This window comes from Serinus canaria, chromosome 5 (assembly GCF_022539315.1).
Source record: "Serinus canaria isolate serCan28SL12 chromosome 5, serCan2020, whole genome shotgun sequence".
In the NCBI taxonomy this organism is placed as follows: Eukaryota; Metazoa; Chordata; class Aves; order Passeriformes; family Fringillidae; genus Serinus; species Serinus canaria.
In genome coordinates this window covers 13,607,456-13,627,042 of record NC_066319.1, presented here as the reverse complement: position 1 = coordinate 13,627,042, position 19,587 = coordinate 13,607,456, and the positions used below count along the sequence as shown (strand labels likewise).

Sequence of the window (19,587 nt, the reverse complement as noted above, 5' to 3'; positions counted from 1 at the left end):
AAAAAATCTGTATTTTTCTTTCCCCCTCAGTCCTTTCTAAGAGATGGGGGGAAAAGTCAATAATTGATGACTTAGAATCTATAGAATTTGCTTTTCCTGTATTTCATGAAAATTTAAACATTATTTTAATGACCTGATTGTATTTTGTCCTTTTTAACTATTATCACCACTAAATTAACAGTTTTATTGTCTCATTAAATATTTGGGCTAGTTGGGACATGCTACCTATAACAAAAGCTGGATCCAGCTACATTTATTAGTTTTTGCGAATGTAAGAACATGATTGATGATGAGCTCTTGGAAGTTTCCATGTATTGTGTGAAATAAAGGAACAAGACAAGAAAATTACAGAAAGATATGAAACTCACAAGCAGTAGGTTTTGGGCTTGTGCTTTAAGTAGTCCCCTTTAATCAGGGGAAGATTGCTCCTTAGAGCCTGATGGTTCTAGACGTGTGGTGAGGCTTTCCCACCATCCTGTTGCTCTGGCTGTCTTCCAAGGAAAGCCACTTCCAAGAGGAACACTGGAATCTACTGAGCTCCCATGGGATCCCCGAGAAACTGCAGCCACAAAAGGGACGTTGGGGAATGCTCTCGCATGATTTCCTTCAGGTCATCGTGGAGCAGCTCTGAAAAAGGCAGCTGATCTTTTGTTCCTCATGGCCTAGGCTCAGATCCATGTGGTTTTTCAGTGCAGGTCTTTAGTGGAATGATTATGCAGAGGTTTTCTCTCACTATCCAAACTTGGCAGCCTGCTAGAACTTTGTCCCTTTTTGTAAAGTAAGAAGGAACATTACAGATTACAAACAGTGTTGTATTTTCAGAGCTCAGCCTGGATTTAAGATCAGCACTCTGTGTTTGTTCCATCAATTTTTCCATTACGTTTTATCTAATTGCTCTGCTACGATTTTTCTGCAAATCTGCCCAAGCAGTTAAAACACATAAAACACAAAACCTGGGTGCTCCTTAGGGGTAAATGCAGCTGATATTCAGGTGCTACAGGCTGAAACTGTTTCTTGGGAACAAGAGCATTCAAGATCTCCTCTGCCAAAGAAATAGCAATTTTTCAGGACAAGGAGGTGAGCATGTTAGATAAGAAGAATGTGAAAAATGTTACCCACTGAGGGACATGTTGCCATAGTAGAGTAAGATGAATGTGTATGTCAGACAGCTTATCTATGTAAGGCTTCCTCAGCTGAGTCTATGAAATAGCAAAATGACTGAATTTTTCTCAAATACTCCAGTTGGATCACTGATATAAAAGAAATGTTAGCAACTCTAACAGCATATGTAGATGCCTTCCTCACACACCTCCTCATTTTTTTGAATGAGCATTCAAACCCTGAAGTTGTTTAGTACCTCCATAGATCTGGTGTGGATTACCATAAAATATAAAATTTCAAACCCCTTGTGGATTAACATAAATTATAAGATATCAAGCCCCTTGAGGTTCTGAATTTAATAGCACGCTAAATTTTTGTTTTGATAGCTGCTTAAGCTTAGTTTCCTTTCTTCTACTAATGTGTGGTTATGTTTACACAACTTTAACCCCTTTCCCTTTTTTAACAACATAAAATCTCAAGGCCTGTCTTTGATTATTTTCCTTCAAATAATCACCTTTGTGAGGAGCAATTGTTGCTTTCTCCTCATAAGAGCCAGAGAGGCAGAAGTTGTTATATTGGTTTGTCCTGTGATTTTGCCTTTAGAAAACTTCATGTCATTGGGGTTTTGTGGGGTTTCTTTTGTCAACCCCCTTACCCCAACAGCTGCTCCTGGTTTTTCTTCTTTTTAAACTGGAATCCCAAGGAGTGCTTTTGGAAAGGCTTTCAGAGAAAACATTTGTGTATATTCTGCGTGGGAGAAGCAAAGATCTTGCTGTGGAGGAGCAGTTGGGCTGAGTGGTGTGCTGGGGCTGCCCATTCTTTGGAAGTGTTGAGGCAGGTTTCTGTTCTGTCGCCCGTAGCTGGCGAGCGGGCGTCCTTCTGCCTCTCCCCCGGCCACCTCGATGCGGCGCTTTGCCGGGGGCCTGCAGCTGCACACCACGGATCTCGATGACATCAACTTAGATGAAGTTGACAAACCCAAACAGCGCGCGCCACCTCCGCCGCCACCGCCGCCCCCCACTCTTACCCCAGCACCGCCACCTCATCCACCTCCTACCTCAAATGCTCCACGAGGTCCATCCCTGTTGGTAACACCAGCTTCCCAGGTGACCTCGGGATCTGCTTGGATGCATGCACCTTTTTTGTTCCCCTGCGTGCCTCCCTGCCCTGATCCATCACCATCTTTGTCCACTGGACTTACCCTTCTGCCCCTTGCAATGTCAATGTCAGGGGGTTTCTTCATTTTTTCAGTAATGAATGCAGTCCAGAGGTAGTTTCATTATAACAGTTTCAAAATGTAAATCAGGAGGGGTTTGCTCTCCTGCTTGCATAACTCTATTACCTGCAGATGTACTAAGCAGAATGTATCAGTTTAAAAAAAAAGGTTGTTTGGACTTGAGTGATTAAAAACTTTAAAAAGCTATTGCAGGCAGCAGATTTAATTTGTTCTTAAATTTGAGAAAAGTATCCCTGTAGTGAAAATGACTTGTAGAAGTGCTTTAAATTTGTCATCAAATTGCTTTGTTAGGTGAGAAGAGTGGACAAAGAAAATTTGCCTAAAGTCAGAAGGTCAACTTTTAAAAGGTCAAAACTGTGTAAAACAAAAAAGCAAGAGCTGGTAATCTGCTTTGACTTTCTGCACTTTGAGAAAATATTGACTTTGTCCTTATTGCAATCTGAGTTCAAAAGAGGATCAAATAAAAGAAATCTTGTGCCAAATCTTGCTTTAGGAAAGAAATGGCAGCTGACTCATCATAATTCCCTTTGCCAAGCACTGTAGTGAGGATCATGTACTTGTTCTTTTGGCAAATGATGCTTACTTGTTTCAAGCAGCAGAAGAGGATCCCATATGGTCACTTCTTTCCTGTACAGTTTTCTGCATGGGTTGTCTGACTGCACTGTTGGGTTTTGGGGGTTTTGCATGTTTACTAAATAGTCTTTGTATTTGCATGATTCTCCTTGGGTGGGGAAAGATATGCACATTTATCCCTTTTTGGTGGAAACTGGTCGATTCTCTTTCTGTCAACAATTGCCCCGATTTGACCCATGAATCTCTTGTAAACTTCTGTGGACCTCTGAGAGTGTTTGATCTATGTGGTTCATACATTTGGAGTGCCAAGAATGTGCTAGATCTACTGAAATGGAAATATCATGTGTTCTTATGGATAGCAGGTTTCCCAAGTTATTTGTAAAATAAAAATGACGTGGAACGACACAAGTGTACAAAATACTTGTGTTGAGAGGAAAAATACACTCTTGTAAAGAGAACAGAGACTATTCAGCTAGAAGGAGTAATATAGGAACTGCCATTCTAATCTGACCCCAAATCAATATAATCTAATATCTGTTTCTTGCAATTTGTCACTGCTGAGTGTGTTAGAGAAAATAAATTAATAATTAAGAAAAATATGTTAGGTAAGAACAAATAACCTAGTCTTTGAAATTAATGTCAGTTTTCACTGAACATTATTAGTGTGTATGAGGAAATAACTAGGTTCTCAGTAAAATTAATTGAGCCAAAGCTGCTTTGTTCATAAATAGATAATTCAATGTATCTGATGTCATTTCAGAAATGGAAGAAAAATCCAAAGCATGACAATTTATTCTTGCTGCCTTTTCCAAAGTCAGTTTTTAACCCCACAGATAAGCAAAAGCAGTGCATATATGAGGCTGTGGATTAAAGATCTTGTGTTTATGCCTGCTAAAGCCAAAAAATAAGACAACTGTAGTTGTCCCATAAGTTCATTTTTCTAATATTACTCAAATTGGTACATCTTCTCTACATTGCTCCATTTTAGGTTTTAACTCAGATAATTTAATTTCCAATTCAGCTTGAACAAAACCTGACAAAAGGAATAAAATCCTGTCAGAGACATTCTTGAGAACTAGCTGTTAAAATATCTGGTATAAATTGTCTGTTTCTTAAAAAATTATTATTAGCTTTACACTTTATATGAACCCAGTACTAAGTGTGTTACTGTTTAGGTTGAAAGAAACACCTCCCACGTTGGCAAAGCGTCCCCTGTGTCAAGCAACCCTCTGGTATGTCACATGCTGTTTGTCATGGCTGTGGTTTCATGAACTTCCCATGTAGTGCTAATGACAAGGAACTGCCAAAGGTTTCACTCTGCAGGGATAATTTCTTTAAAATTCAGCACAGGGAATGAGCTGTGTGGATACATTGTTGTGCTGAAAGGACAAGTGGTGGAAGTGACTCCTGATGGTCCAAGGATTTTGTATTTTAACAGTTCAGCAAAATGCAGTCAATATTTGCATGTTGTGAGTGTCTGTATGTCACAGCACATGTGCTTTGTTCTTCCATCAAGGCAAAACTTGCTAGGTTCAATCTACCTTTTAAATATAAAGGGTGCTAAGATGCAAGTTTCATCTCAGAACCACCATTTGTTTGACATCTCTTTGCGCTGACTTTGCATGATGAGACATCCATTCTGCCTTCAAGAAAAATCTGTTACTAAATTGTGCAACTCCAGGAGAAATCACCCCGTTCCAGTGCAGCTTAACAAGTTGGTATCTGTGAATCTGTTGATTCTGATTTTTCTAAGTTCAGAATGTTTAATGTATTTTGCAGTGTGGAACAACATTAGTTGAGTGATATCCACAGGGACTTTAAAATATCTGATTCAAACTTTTAAAAAATTATTTAAGAAAGGAAAGGATGGGGGGAAACAAGCCCACAGGGGAAAAAACACACACGCACGCACAAAAACAAACAAACAAAAAACCAAATCCAAAAAGTGGTTTAACCCATTTGCTGGAAGCAGATAAATCATTTCAGAGGTTACAGCTTGTACCATAAGAATGATCTCTGGAATACATCACATTTCCTATGAGAAACATTGAGAAAAGTGTCCTTAGAGTTTCTGGGGTTAAGTCAGAAACTGAACCCACAGGACTCAGTTTTGAACTCTTTTCTTGAATAAAACTGTGCCTGATATCAGTGGGAGTTTTGACTGAGTGAGAAGTGTAGGATTGGACTAGGACATGCTGAATGATGAGGTCTCTGGGTATCTCTGCTTTGTGGAGTCAAGGGCAGGGAATTGACCTAAACCCTTGCTGTTAAATGAAGACAATTTAACTTGAAATTCCGTATGGAAAGCTGCTTGCTGCAGCCCTGCCAAACTTCATCTTACAAGATTTATTTAGCCATGGATTAGTTAAAATCTTATTTTGGGTTCACTGTGTTCTTACACTCAACTTTAGCAGTTTTGGTTTTTTTTCCCCTCTAACTTCTCATTCAGTTTGTTGCCTTTATGGGAAAAATGCCAAAAGCAGCACTGAGATTTTTCCATAATCTTTCTGGTGAAGCCAGAATTTAGGTGAAAAGCTACAACTTGGATATAAGAGAAATTGTGTTTTGGTTTGTTGACTTTATAAGCCTTAGTTAAAATAATTCTGTCAGCTCTGTTTTGTATTAGTGTCATTAAATTCATTATGATAAACCACTTGAATTGAAGAGTCTTGGTGAAATGATGGATTTGCAAAAATTAGGTTGTAAAGTGTAATTTTCTTAAATTAACTCCATAGCAACTTGCTCCAAGTCCACCTACCCAGCGTCATCCAGGGGTACCAATAGTCTCTAAACCAGTTATGCTGCATCCTGACCCAAACTTCGTGGTCAGGCCAACAATCAAATCAGAGGCTCTGGTAAGCCTTTTAATATCCTTTTTCTGAGTGCTCCAGTACTGTGGGGGTTTGGTTTTGATGTTGTTCTTTGAGATGTCCTCATAGAATCAATCTTTGTCCCATTTCCTGCTAATTGAAATTCTTGTATATTTTCAAGCAGTCACTAATGGTAAGTACAAAACAATATTTTTTCATTTGCTTCCAAGGTGGAAAAGTGACTTTTAGTGACAATTTTTGCACAGAGGTGCTTAATTCCAGAGCAATGTAAAGCCCTAGATTTTGTACATCTTATTTCTCATTTATTCAGATGCTGGATTTTATTTTTATAAATTCTGAATCCATCAGAAATTAAATAAAAATTAAGTCAGTTGCCTTTTTCCTTCATAAACAGTCATAAACATATTGAAGATATATGCCATATGATATAATTTATTTTATTTATATATATATGTGTATATATATGTATATATATATATAATTTAAATGTATCTTTTAATTTCCAGAAGGAAAAAAGTGTGTCATTATATTAGACTCTAATATAGTAGTTATGCAGAGTTACTGCAAAATTCACTCACAATCAGCTTCTTTTTCTTATTTCTTTTCCATTTCTGTTTCAAATGCAAGCGAGGGGGAAAATCAGAGGCTAAACATTTCAGGACCAACCATGTAGCATCCTTGGGAATTGTAGTTTGAGAGAAGTGAGCCAAGGTGAACTGAGCAGAAAAAAGAAGAGATATTGCTCAGACAGGTGATAACTCCCAGCTGACAATCCTTGAAATTCACCTAAAATACCTGCTGAACTAGTTGGTAGTGTTTATTCTTGAGGGTCATCATGACTTGAGCTGTTTGTGTCATAGTTCCCTGTTTGTTGAATCCATGTGTGTGGACACATGTATATAGGCATTTGTAAGATAGTAAGTGACTGAAAACCCATCAAATTTGTGTTTTATATATTTAATTAAAAGCTATTTCTGGAGTAAATTATGTGCACAATATTCCTAGCTGTGTTTCATTAAAACATGACGGATTTCTTTGTCATTTTTCGCTTTAATAATTTAGATACTCTTGCTTTTACTCTTTATTTTCTCCTGTTACACTTGGAAGAAATTTAAGTGATACTTAGTAACCACTTTTCACACAGCCAGAGTCATCTCGAAGCTTCTACATTATAAATGAATTGAATGGTAATTGGAAGCAGTTTTAATAAGTTGCTTAAGAGAAGGCAGGCACATGAGAAAAATAAATTCAGATTCCTCCAGTGGAGATGTTTCCTTCAGTTGGAGCTCTCATTTTGATTGCGTTCAGTAATTTAACATCTCTAAGCAATATTAAATCCCTTAGGAGAGAAATGAACAAAGTCATAATCTTCAGTTAATATCATCTAGCTCTTGGAAGAGTGTGCTTATGTGAACTAGTTTGCAAAATTAATAATACCTTTATGTGTGATCCAACAGTCTTGGTACAAATTTTAAAAAGCACCTTTTGTTTTACTGACTACATGCAATTAGTTTAAGAAACTGGCAACAAGATCCACCTCCATGGGAAATGTCTTATCATTTGTTATGCATGCATGCACATTTTCCAAATCACAAGTCTGCTAACATCTTTCAGATTCAATCATCTTCCTTCTCAAATTGCCTTATATTAGTTGGAAGATCAAAATTTCCATGGCAGCAATATTCTGGTAGGACTTTGAGAGAAAGATCAGTTTATAAATTGGTTTGGTAGACCTTATAGCTCTTACTTCCATTGATGAATAAAGGGTATTTATTCATCCACACTGCAAGGAAGTCATAAGTGGCATGTGAAATAAAACCAGCATAGATACTGAAGAGGGAGATTACTCCTATTAGTTAAAAAAAGAAAAGGCCAGTGTATGACAAACCAAACAAGACAATGCCTGCCTGTCTCCAGAAGAGTGTAAGAATTATAATTAGATTCCATGCAAAAGGGGAGTGGGGTTTGATTGGTTGCTATGTGTGGGTTTGTGCATGGGTGTTGAAGTTCATTGTTCGCATACAGGACTAGTTCACTTCTCTTAGTGGAGGAGAGTATCCTGAGTACCAGGCTCAAGAAAATGAAGTTGATGGATTTGATTCAAGCAGCTAATCCAGTTGGCCTATGTTCAATCAATTGACTAGTAAAGATGAAAAAGCATGCATTTAAGAATAAAATAGGCATGCAAGAATGAGTAAAATTCTCTTGTTACCTGGAAGGTAGTTGGGCCAGATAATCTCTGTTGTGACTTAAGTAATCTTATTAATTAAATTCAGGTCAGAATTACCAGGTCTTTCAACAGTTGATGAATATGAAATTGCTTTCACTTATAAATAGATGTTTAAGCCTTAAGTGTGGCCTTGAACACTGAGGGCTGCTCTGAGTGAAAATCAGGGTGAGCTGTAGTAGGGTGAACTGGAATACACTCACAGCAAAGCCAATTAAATTTTGGCTCAGAGAACAGGAGGGGACTGTTATGATTTAGTGGTGAGATTGTCATAGATGCAAAACCACCAGGAACATAAGTCTCTGCTCTCCCATCTATCAAAAACATCCTGTTGTGTGAGTTACAAGGCTCTGCTGCACTTGCTGCTATGATTTTTCCTCCCTTATTTGTTTGCAGCTGGAGGAAGAATTTCTCAACGGAAAAAAAATAATTAAGCTTTCCTCCAATTTGCAAGACTTGAAGCCTGGTTCTGCAGGACTGAAATCAATAGAGGTGCTTAGATACCATGTGGCAAGATGGGAGAGGATTGGAAATTTCAGTTAGTATTTGTTATAGCCATACCAAAACAATCTGTGTTGAAAGTGGTTTTTTTGTTTTATTTTTTTAAGAGAGGTTCTAAAGAGATTTGTAGAAAATCTTTCCTAACTCACCCATAAGTCCTCCAAGACAAAAACTTACAGTTTGTATTAATTAAACATAAATTACATTTTATTAACTCTGGAATATATTTTTTCCAATTAATGGTAGGACTGTAGGACACTGAGAGGAACATCAGTAAAACTGATACATAGTAATTGGTTTCAAAGCAAATCGAGATGTAAAGGTACATGCCAGAGTTGGGTCTGTAGAAAGTTTTCGGAAGACTCAGATATGTTTCCTGATTTGCTGCAAGGTTTTGAGTGGAGGCTAGAGAACTGTCAATAGTGTTTTGCATAATAATATGGGAGTTAGCCCATTTCATTTTTGAAAATTTTTTAGACTAAGAATATATTCTGTATTTTAAGCAATTCCAAACTACTGCATACCATTTTGTTAGAATAGTGGAAGTGACAGAAAAACAAAATGAATATGGAATTTAAGACCTTGAAGCCAAACAGAATAAAATAAGATCCATTTAATAATAGAATTCACCTCTCCAGTATAGGAAATCCTTGGTAAGACAACCTTATCCTAAGAAAGCAAACCTTAAATGCACAAACATACTTTTACCATGACTTCTCAATATTTTTGAAATTATTGTCTGCCATTTTGTCATGTTTAAGGTTGGGGTTTTTTTCAATTTTCTTTTCTCAAATATCATGCATGAGAGACCCAAGCACTGTTTTGTAGAAATGAGTTGTAAAAGCAGCCATGGAAGATATTTTTAAAAAATCTTGTGGTATGGAAATGTGCATTATTTATGTAGTTTCTCTAGATTTCTTTCCACTTTGCATTCAGTACTATTTCGCTCTGTGTGTTCTCTCATTTTGAAATTGTACAGGGAACAAGCACTAACAAGTCCAAGCGTGATTCAGTCCCTAGGAGAGCAAAATAAGCAGCAAGATAATTTATGAGTAGGTGATACTTATTTACAGCAAAAAGTTAACACCTGGTTTGGCAATTTTCTTTCTTTTGCAGCCACAAGAGATGTTTAAAAGGATGGTGGTTTACAATTCATCATTTAGATCTAACAAAAAACAAGTAAAATAATGTTTTCCGTGTTTTGTGTGGTACTTCTTGTTTGACTGATCATAGATTTAAAACTTTCCTTTCTAATTCTGTTGCTCAGTTTCTAAAACAGAAGCTGCAAGACAGCCCTAGTGCATGAGAACTGCTAGCCTTTGTAAACTTTTAAGTGTGTGCCTGTGGCTCCAGCTAGGCTAGGCAGAAGAAGAATGAGAATAAATCCTTCAGGCTGAACCATCTGTAACTCCCTATATGGTTAAGTGCAACCTTTAAGATAGCTGAACACTGATAACCCATCTGATACTGTTATTCCTAAGATTTCCTTGTTTCTTGTCCAGCTGCAATGCTTTCAGTGATAAAATCCTTTATCAGATTGATAAATAGAGTTATCATCATAACATAATTGCTGGTAGGAAATTAGAGGAACTGGTGGTGGAAAGCCTTGTTCATTCAGCCTTCCTGTATTGTGTAGGATTTTCCTGCTGCATTTTTACTTTTGTTGCTTTCCTCTGTCATAATGATGAAGTTTTATCTCCTCATCTTTGGTTGGCTGGTGGTTCAAAAGATGGCTCCTGGAAGAAGTGAACTTCAGGCTAAACTTCTCCACTGCTGTAAAATGTGCCAGTTTCTGTACAAAACCCCTTTGGTAGTGCAGGCTAAGGTACATGCATTGACATTATCTGAAAAGTTGGCACACAGTATTGAGCTCACAGTGTGAGACTTTGAACGGTAAAACATTAAGATTAATATTCATTTTTTCTTCTTTTAATCAGTTTCAATCTGTATCTAGAAGGGAAAACTGACTGAAAAAGATCCAACTTTGAGATTATTTATTTGTCAGTAAATGCCAGTGTGTTCTGAATATATAACAATTGTGTACTCAAAAGAGGTGGTTTTTTTTGAAAAGGTTGTGATTTCTGGTTGTGAGTTTCTCTTTCAATTATTTGTTGTTGTTGCTTGGGGTTTGTTTGTTTGTTTGCAGTTTGTTGTTGTTATTTCTGGTCTCAATTGCTCTTGACTATTGTTGTTAGAAACCAGTGAAACAGTATCATTAGTATAAGTGCTTTTTTGGAGGTTGTTTTTTCTCTAAATAGTAACTTCAGCTTTCACTGGAAGACCAGACAGAGAGTTGTTACAGGGCAATCAGATATTTTAGTGTTCCATTTTCAACTTATGCTCAGTCCTCTGAACAAGAGGACTGTCAAGAAGGGATTTAAATGCTCTTAACTCTTTCACCTGAAACATCCTGAGTGGTGGGAGAGTAGGCTTAGGACTGTGCTTTCCACTTGGTGTTCCTTGGTTCACTCATCCCTGCTTGGATATGGAGTGCACTCTCTGATCTCTGAATTTGTGGTGTCCATTTCAGGGAAGATTTATTATAGTTCAGTGCATGTCTTCTTTCTGTCTTAGCAATATTTGTACATTACTGGATCCAGATCATATCTCTGATACTTAGTGACATGAACCCAAGGGGAAAACAGTTTAGGTTGAATATTAGGAAATGGTTTTTCACGCTCAGGGTGGTTGGGCACTGGAAGAGGCTCCCAGAGGCACCAGCCTGGCAGCTCAAGAAGTGTTTGGACAGTGCCCTCAGGTGCATGGTGTCACTCTGTGCAGGGCCAGGAGCTGGGCTTGGTGATCTTTGTGGGTTCCTTCCAACTCAGGATATTCTGTGTTTCTGTGACTTTTGCTTGCAGATTGGTTTTTTTTTGTGATTTTTAAAATTTTATTTTGTGTGTTTGTTTTTCTGAAGTTTTTTGGTTTTTTTCCTGTTTAAAGATTATTTTCCCTGGGAAACTTCCTTCAAGGGCAACATCTGTTTTTCATGAGGACAACCTGGGACAAAGAGTTCACTGACTTCCTTTAGATTACATAATGACTTAGTGACTTGGCTGAGATTGGAGTTCTTTTCTCTCAATTACTTGCTCCAAAACCATAGATATCTACTTTAGCCATGATTCCAAAAGGCAGTACTAATTCAGTTATTCAAAGTATTAATTGTTTAGATAGCTTTCATTGTAAAATATTTATCTCACAGTTTTAGTTAAATGGTTAATAATATTAATCAACTTTGTAAATTAATGAACGATTGATTGAAATTTTTCCCCCAGGATGAAATTCTGCCTTTGCTGATGTCTGTGATGAAATTCCCATTTATCTGGTTAACAAATGTAATGCAGTGTAACAAACTTAATGTAAGGCAGTACTGTTATGGGTGAGATCAGAACCCAGAAGGTTCACAGTCACATCAAAATTAGGCAACCAGAGGAGGTGATAATGAGTATAGCAGAGCAGGCATTAGTATTTTCTGCTGCAAATTTGCCATTTAACAGCCAGCCCTTAAATATACCACAGGAATCTTAAGCTGTGTGTTTGGTTTACAAGTGGAAGAAGGCTTAGGTGATTCTGACAGTGGAATAGTTTTTGTTGTCAAATGGATCCAGTAGAAAAGAGGCAATAATGAATATATCAAGCTTGATCATGCACTGAAACATTGGTCTGTGTAAGGTACTGGCTTGCCTGCCATGTCTGCAAAGGGTTGAGTGCTTCTGTGTTCCCCTGTGACCAGGTTATTGCAGCTTGAGGCCACAAGAGTGGGAGCTAGATGCCTCAGTAACAATTTTCTTAAGTTCTGAAGTCCTTACTTTAGCATGCAGGGTAAGTGCAGAACTTTCCTAAATCCCCAGCATTGGCTGTACAGTCTCACTCAGTAGTTACTAATCCTCCTTAAGAAACTGCACTCCAACACCATTGACTCCTGATTGCTGGTGCAGGAACTCCCATCCTTGCAGAAAAGTTAACTCCTGCTTTTCCCTGCAGTCTTGGTCTGACAAGGATTAAGCACTGTTTTGTGGGTCCTCTCAAAGCTTAAAAATCTTGCTGTGCCTAACTGCAGTATCAACTTCTGCATTTCAGACATTCCCTGGCAAAACTTTTCAGTCCTCTAAGGACCATATGAAAACAAAAATCATATTGTTGTCCTGCAAATCATCTAACAGATTGTTGTCCTGCAGTTGATTGTGGTGTGGAGCCAACTCCCTGAAACTCCACATCAAGAGAGAGTGAAGGGGGCTGAAAAAGTATCCTAAATTCCTGAAAAAGAATGCAGACAGTGTGGAGTGGAGCCTGTCATTTTTACCTGTTACCACCCAGCACATTGATAATCCCAAGAAATGTTGCTCCAAACAGTGTGGCAGAACATATCTGCTTATGGTGTTTTTAAGATTTGTTTCTCTTCTGTCAGGTGTAGAGAGGAACTGTGGAGCTGACAGGTGGTAACTCCTCCTCAGAAATGCTTCCTTATATGACCATCTCAAATTATTGATCTGTCATGAGGTTTTGAAATGTCTTCTGACTGTCAGGATGGACTCTGCTGTCTCTCTGGGCTTTTCTCCAGTTTCTGTCTTCTTTCATAGCTTACAGAATTACATGTTCTCTCACTAATAAATAAGATGGAATCTGTGTGTTAAGTGTGTGAGTGAGTTGCTGGTTTTGCAATTAAATATCCTTTTATTCTCAGGGCTTCCAGAAGTATGTGGAAGATTTTGATCCATATTCAATGGTAAGGAGAGAATTTAAACATGCCTCATTGTTTAACACTAAATACTCTTGAAAAAAGCCAATTCCTTGATTTTGAGGGCTGGGAGTAGGTAAGATTCTTGCTTGTTGCTTTTCTGGGTCTTGAGTGTTTGTCTTTTCTGGTCATGTTGAACAGGAGTGTTCTTACAGGAAAAGGTGATGTGGTGCTGATCTTCCTCTAACACTATTTTAGAGGGGGGAAGGCCCTTTCCCCCCCAGAAATTACATAGATCAGCCTAATTGTTTTGTGTTTTCAAAGTGGAAATGATTACTCATTATATCTCTTCACAGTTTACCCCAGACCAGATTATGGGAAAAGACGTACGGCTGTTACGAATAAAAAAGGTAATTACTGTGTTGGTTTGATTGATATTTAAAAGGTTCATGTAAGCATTTGATGTACAGCATCATTTACTGGGAAGAAGGAAAGATTAGGCTCCTGTTAATGGCAAAAATTAGCAGATTTTCTGAACTAAAACTGTTTTTTTTTCCATAGGAAGGATCACTGGACCTTGCAGTTGAGGGAGGAATTGATTCTCCAATTGGAAAGATAGTTGTGTCTGCCATCTACGAGGACGGTGCTGCAGACAAACATGGTGAGCAGCAATGGGGAATTTTATTGCTGCTGAAAAGTGTTTCCTTACACTGGCTGAGAATGGTTGGCTGATTTCACAGCCTGGTACTGAAAGGCTCACTTAGTTTGCTCAAGGACCCAAGTTCTGTCTTAATTTTAAGGGCAGCCCACATGTGTTGCTAAAATTAATAGTTATGTAAAATCTGTAAAAACCAACACCTGATTCTCTGGTGTATTCTTTAGTCGAGGAATGTGTTCCCCATTATTTCACAATTTCCAATGACATTTGTAATACTTCCACATACAAAACAATTACCTGACCATAGCTACACCACACTACTTAGTTTTGTTCTTTATGCTACTATAAAGAGTAATTTTTCTAGTTAAGCAGCTGGCTGTTAAAAGCCCAACTAAAACCCAACTCCTAAAACCCACCTGGAGCCTCTGAAGCTTAGCTCTTGAAGGCACGAGAACATGCTCACCAACACATCTGGGCTTTGCACATGGTGGGAGGTATCCGCCATCCTTTTCCTGAGAACTCTTGTGATGACCAGGTCAACAGAGAGGGAAGTATTCCCTTACACTGTCTTCTCTGTCTTTGTCCCAGCCTGCACCTAGGTTCAAGTGAAAACATTGCTGTGAAAACATTTCAGACATTTGATCTCCTCAGTGCTCTTTTTGGCCCTTCACTCTTTTTAGGATCTCTCATAACTAAGGCTGTCTTATCATCCTCTTCAAATCCAGTTCCAGTTAACTGGTTGTGGTTCATTCCAGGTTGGCAAGTCAAAATCATTTCTAAGGAGCAAACACTACACATACACTTGCAAAGAAATTGCCATCATGCAAACCCTTGACAAATGCCATTTTATTCCTTCAGGAATTTAATTAATTTTTCCATTTTTATAGACTCAGGCAATTTTTTTGATTGGAAGAGACCTTACAGATCATCTAATTCCAAGCCACTGCCAGGGCCAGGACACCTTACCCTAGACCAGGTTGCTCAAAAGCCCCATCCAACCTGGCCTTGAACTTTTCCCCAGGGTTGGGGCATAGTACCTTTCTACAGTCAGTCACAGTTTGTAAGCTGTATAGCTGGATTACCTAAACAAGCAAACTGTCGAAAATCATATTGAACTAGTTTCACACTGGTCATGATCAATAAGAGACTAGTTTGGCTTTGGCATGCTTAAAAATTCCGTTTGTGTTTGCCTGTAGCAAACTTCCTACCATTTTTAGTGCAGATCTTTGCATCCAGTGAGAACACTTTTCATTACAGTCAGTACTGCACAAATATGGCATAGAAAATGCTCCTAGAATTTTGTTTTGCTTATGTGTATTTGAAACATTTGTCTTTTCCCCAGGAGGCATAGTGAAAGGGGATGAAATACTGGCTGTAAATGGCAAGATACTAATTGACAGCAAGCTGGCAGAAGCACAGGCAACTCTAGCAAAAGCTTGGAACATGGGTGGGGTAAGTAAACTGGAATGCTACTTTATTCTACCTACAGAGCTCATATCAGAGCTACTTCTGTATCATGACATTGTGACGTCAACACAAACAAGGTTACAAACATCAAAAGTAGTGGGTATGTCAGGAACTCCCAAAGTAAGCTAAAATCTGCAGAAGATGCTGGTATGTAGCATCTCTAAAAACCATGTGTGTATTTTACTGGGAAATTTCATGGTGTTTAGCCACATGTCAAGACTGGTATTTAAACACATTACATTCTGAGTGTTTATAGTACCTTTATATGTAAAATCACTCTTTGATATTGAAAATTCCTTGCAAGTTGATTGGAATTTTCTGATAATAGTTTATCTTTGATTTCTTCATGTTCAAGCAACATTGCCCTTCAGATACAGTGAGTGTTTCCACAGCAAGAACTTTTCTCATTGCTCAGAGGACCAATACAGGATGATTCTTTGAATAACTTTTTTTTTAAATCTTGTTGCAACAGTAGATTTTTCTTTAATTTCAAGCTACAAGTCAAACAGCTCAATCTTTCAATGGTCTTCCTATAGAATTTTTTAATAGAGACCTTGCTCCTTCTCCCTGTGGTTTTTCAGGAATAGATTACCTCCCAGATTCTCCATCTGACATTCCATGGTGGTACACTGGCCACCTCTAAAAGCAGTATTTAGCAGCAGATGTTTGCCTCTGCTTTTCTTTCAGGATTGGATTGACTTAGTCATTGCAGCATCACCTCCAAAAGAATATGATGATGAAATGTGAGTGCATAAGCTTTTTCTCTGGGGATTAAAAGCTGAGTAACAATAGCTAGTTTGCTTGTCACACATTTTTCAAGTATCTTCCTCTTCTTATGAACTATATAACCTCCTGCATTACATGGTTGCTAATTTGATAGTTATAAGTAGCTGTCATGCATTACAGCAGTGGTTCTCAGACTGCCAAATTGTGATTCTCAGAACTGGTTGTACGTGACTACACACTCATACTTTAAGTATAAAGTTTGAGGATTTGAGATTTGGTTTTTTTTAGAAGTTACACTTAACTTTAGTCTGAGTCATTTACTACATTCCCATAGATCATCATTTAGGGAAACAAATCCCTATAAACATTCTGCATCACAACCAGACATCTAATTCTATTGTTTGGTTTGGTTTTTTTTTTTTGTTTTGGTTTTTTTTTTTAATTAGATTGCAGTTATTGTTCTTGTTTAAGCAAGCTTATATAATATTTTCAAAAGAGATAAGGGGTTTGGGTGTCTTGGAAATGCTCACAGAATCCTTGTTTTAAAGATAATCAGCATAGGTGTGAAACAGAAAAATCTACAGCTATAGGAGTGATAGAGGTATCAGGGCTACACAGCTTACTTTACTTTGGACAGTTTCAAGAGCAAGACCCATGTTTTCTAATTTGATTGAAGGAAATTTGAAGATATCCTTATGACTAAGTAAGATGGCAGAGCAAGGTTTTGTAGCCACTGTAAACCTGGGCTCTTGCTCTATGCAGAGACAAGGAGTATCAGTTGCTGTAAATCAGTTTTACTGCCTAACGCCAACTGCAGATTGACGTGAAATTTTGTTTCATACCTGTGCATAAACTAATGGGCAAGGAAATAACTGTTATTTTTGTTTTTATATTTTGTATATTTAGCCCTACCATTCCCTCATCAACAGTCAGTCCCAGCACACACAGAAAGGTTTTTGAAGGCAGTGCACCTGTGTACAGACAAGGCTATCTCCTGCAGCTGTAGCCACTGCAGTGTCCCTCATGGTGAATAGCACACCTGGCTTAACATGACTGGCCATTGTGAGGCTGTGTTATTTTTTCAGCATGTGCCTGCCTGTGCATTGCTTGCCATCCTTGCTTTTGTTCCTGGCATGCTGGAGCTGGAGTGTTCTTTGGGCTTTTGCCATGCCTGTGCTATTAAAATATAAGTATTTAGTTTCTACTTCATAAAGTCCCTCAGAGATCCTCTGCAGAATTGGTTTATCACCTGCCAGACTATTAAATAAATAGGCCCTTTCTAAACAAGTAGAATTAACTCAAGGTTTTTTCCTTATCTGTGGACCACTGCTGTGGCTTTGTGAGTTCATCAGTATATAAGCAACTATAAATTATTTTCTTGTGAAGGCTTGTCCAAAGAACAAGTTTCCATTTGGATTATTCACAGTGTGCCTGTAAACAAGTATTCATGAATGTTTGGTTTCAGTGAAGTTTGTCTCTGTAATTTTGTCATATACCTTTATAAGGGGTTTGTTCTGAAATGATCCTTGTCTCTGAAATTGAGTTTACTCTGTATGGTTTCTGTGGCTGTAATCACTGTAAGTACAGTCACAGATCTCTAGAACTACCAAGGTAAGATTTCTTGTTGCATGTGGGTCTTCTCAATTATTACTTCTAATACAAATCAAAACTACTTAAGATCCAGTTTAAAAACTGTGCTTACTAGAAAGATTAAAATTTGCATGAGAGCTAACAGCATGTTTCTCACTATCTTTTTTTTCCCCCCACAGGACATTTTTTTAAGGAAGACTACAAATCTTGAAAAGGAATCTCTTCTCAGCAAAAACCCATTGCTCAGTAAATTAATAGGAAATCAATAACCATGTGAAATGTATCTTTATTGACTGACCTGTAAATTGAACTAGAGGCATCAGATTCTTCAGATAATTTGAATAATTTATTATCGTTCTATAGACATACAGCAGAACATTTTTTGCGTGATGATTGAAAAGAACTGCTGACCAGCATAGTTCAGACTGTGAGCGCTCAATCTCTTTTTGTTATTTTGAGGGGCCAAATTTTGCAAATCATCTTTCAGTTTTCCTGGAAATAGACTCTAAAATGACAAATGAAGATAGAACACAGATGTCTGTTCCCACATGCAACACTTGTGAATACACATTCACAGGCCAGTTTGGGTGTGAAAAGAATTATATTTTTACTTCCTAGATAGTGATTTTCATGGGAAATGGGAAAGTACACAGGTAACTTCTGTTCTCATATTCTTGTAGCTCTTGTAATGTCCATTTTTGTGTCTCAGTTGTGAGGGTTTTTTCACCATGAAAACCCTGCTGGTTAAAGAACTGGGAATATCAGGAATGTGAGCATTATAATCAAATCATTTTGATTGTGTTGCTCATACAGTATGGAGGATCTTCTGTACCAGCAGAGTAACTAGCAAGTAGCTCAGATAAAATCATTATGTGCAGTCACATCCATACTCCCAAGTATTTGTATTGTTGGCAAAAATTCCTCCCTCATATAGTCATGGGTGGGAAATTTGAGTGTGATTCAGAGTCTGCTGTTTTGTACTTTGTTCTCAGTGAGCCTATATACGTGACTAAACTGTGCAGGAAGCTACCAAGTGTAACTTTCTGCTCTTGGTGGCTCTGTGCCTTAGATTTGAGTAAATTCCTCAAGACCATAAAATGGATACTAGCTTGGTTTCAAGTATTATTACAGTTGTAGACTTAGCAAATATATTATAGAGATGCCTCGTAAGAAATGTCATTGTCTTTTTCCTTTCTTGTACCTGCCAGTTTGTGTTCTGTTTTTCTTGTTGTGGTTAGATTTTTCTCACCTGTTCTACAGAGGGACAGTTCATTGGCATATCAAATTCCCACTGAAGTCTTGTCTTGTCAAGGTTTGGAAGCCCTCCTCTTCTCCAGCACATAAAAATAACAATTAAATTCCTGAGAACTCTGTACTTATATGCAGATGCTAACTTATGTTGACTTTATTTATAGTATTCTTCCAGTATGCCAATTAAGGTGTGTGGCAGGGTATATATGCTAGAATATTTAAAATGTTGAACTCTTACAGCTAATCCAGAAATAAAATTGCATTTGCCAAATGGAAAAAGTCTAGCTTCCTCTTTGTCTCTGGGTTTGTACATCATAGTAATAGTTAATCTGCTAAAGTACACAGACTTCTGAGTTTTTCTTCAGTAACAGACCCACTTGGAAGAGATTGCCACCCTTGTGGAACTCTTAATTCACTCTGCACCGGAGGGAATTTTCCCTTGGCTGAGCTGCAGTAATCTTTTACAGAGTTTTGGGGGGCAAATCTGGTCATTTGACAGCTGGCAAGCTATCGCAGTTGCTAAAGGGTATTTTTTTTGCGAGGTCTTAGTGTGCATCTACCCAGACCTGTAGGCTTCCTAACCACAAGCTAATCTAAATGCTGAATGCATCAAGATCAGCACCAGAAGGAAATTGCAGCAGGATGTACTTCTCCTGCTGCTTTGGTTCCCAGTTGCCTACATACTGCAGCCATCTGGACTGCATGACAATGCATCAGAGAGATGAGAGGTGCTATGCAGTGTTCTCC

The 19,587-nt window shown here is 38.0% G+C and overlaps 1 protein-coding gene across 2 annotated transcripts in view; it reads left to right on the top strand.

Annotated features, from left to right (window-relative positions):
* Positions 1-19,113, top strand: part of USH1C (USH1 protein network component harmonin) — a 46,763-nt gene extending 27,650 nt beyond the window's left edge. For both annotated transcript variants that reach the window (XM_050975734.1, XM_050975733.1), the window contains exons 16-21: positions 13,155-13,196; positions 13,505-13,558; positions 13,710-13,809; positions 15,149-15,258; positions 15,961-16,016; positions 17,769-19,113. In XM_050975734.1, the coding sequence (XP_050831691.1) occupies positions 13,155-13,196; positions 13,505-13,558; positions 13,710-13,809; positions 15,149-15,258; positions 15,961-16,016; positions 17,769-17,781 (375 nt within the window). In that variant the 3' untranslated portion in view covers positions 17,782-19,113. The remainder of the gene's footprint in view (positions 1-13,154; positions 13,197-13,504; positions 13,559-13,709; positions 13,810-15,148; positions 15,259-15,960; positions 16,017-17,768) is intronic.
* The last annotated feature ends 474 nt before the right edge of the window (positions 19,114-19,587 follow it).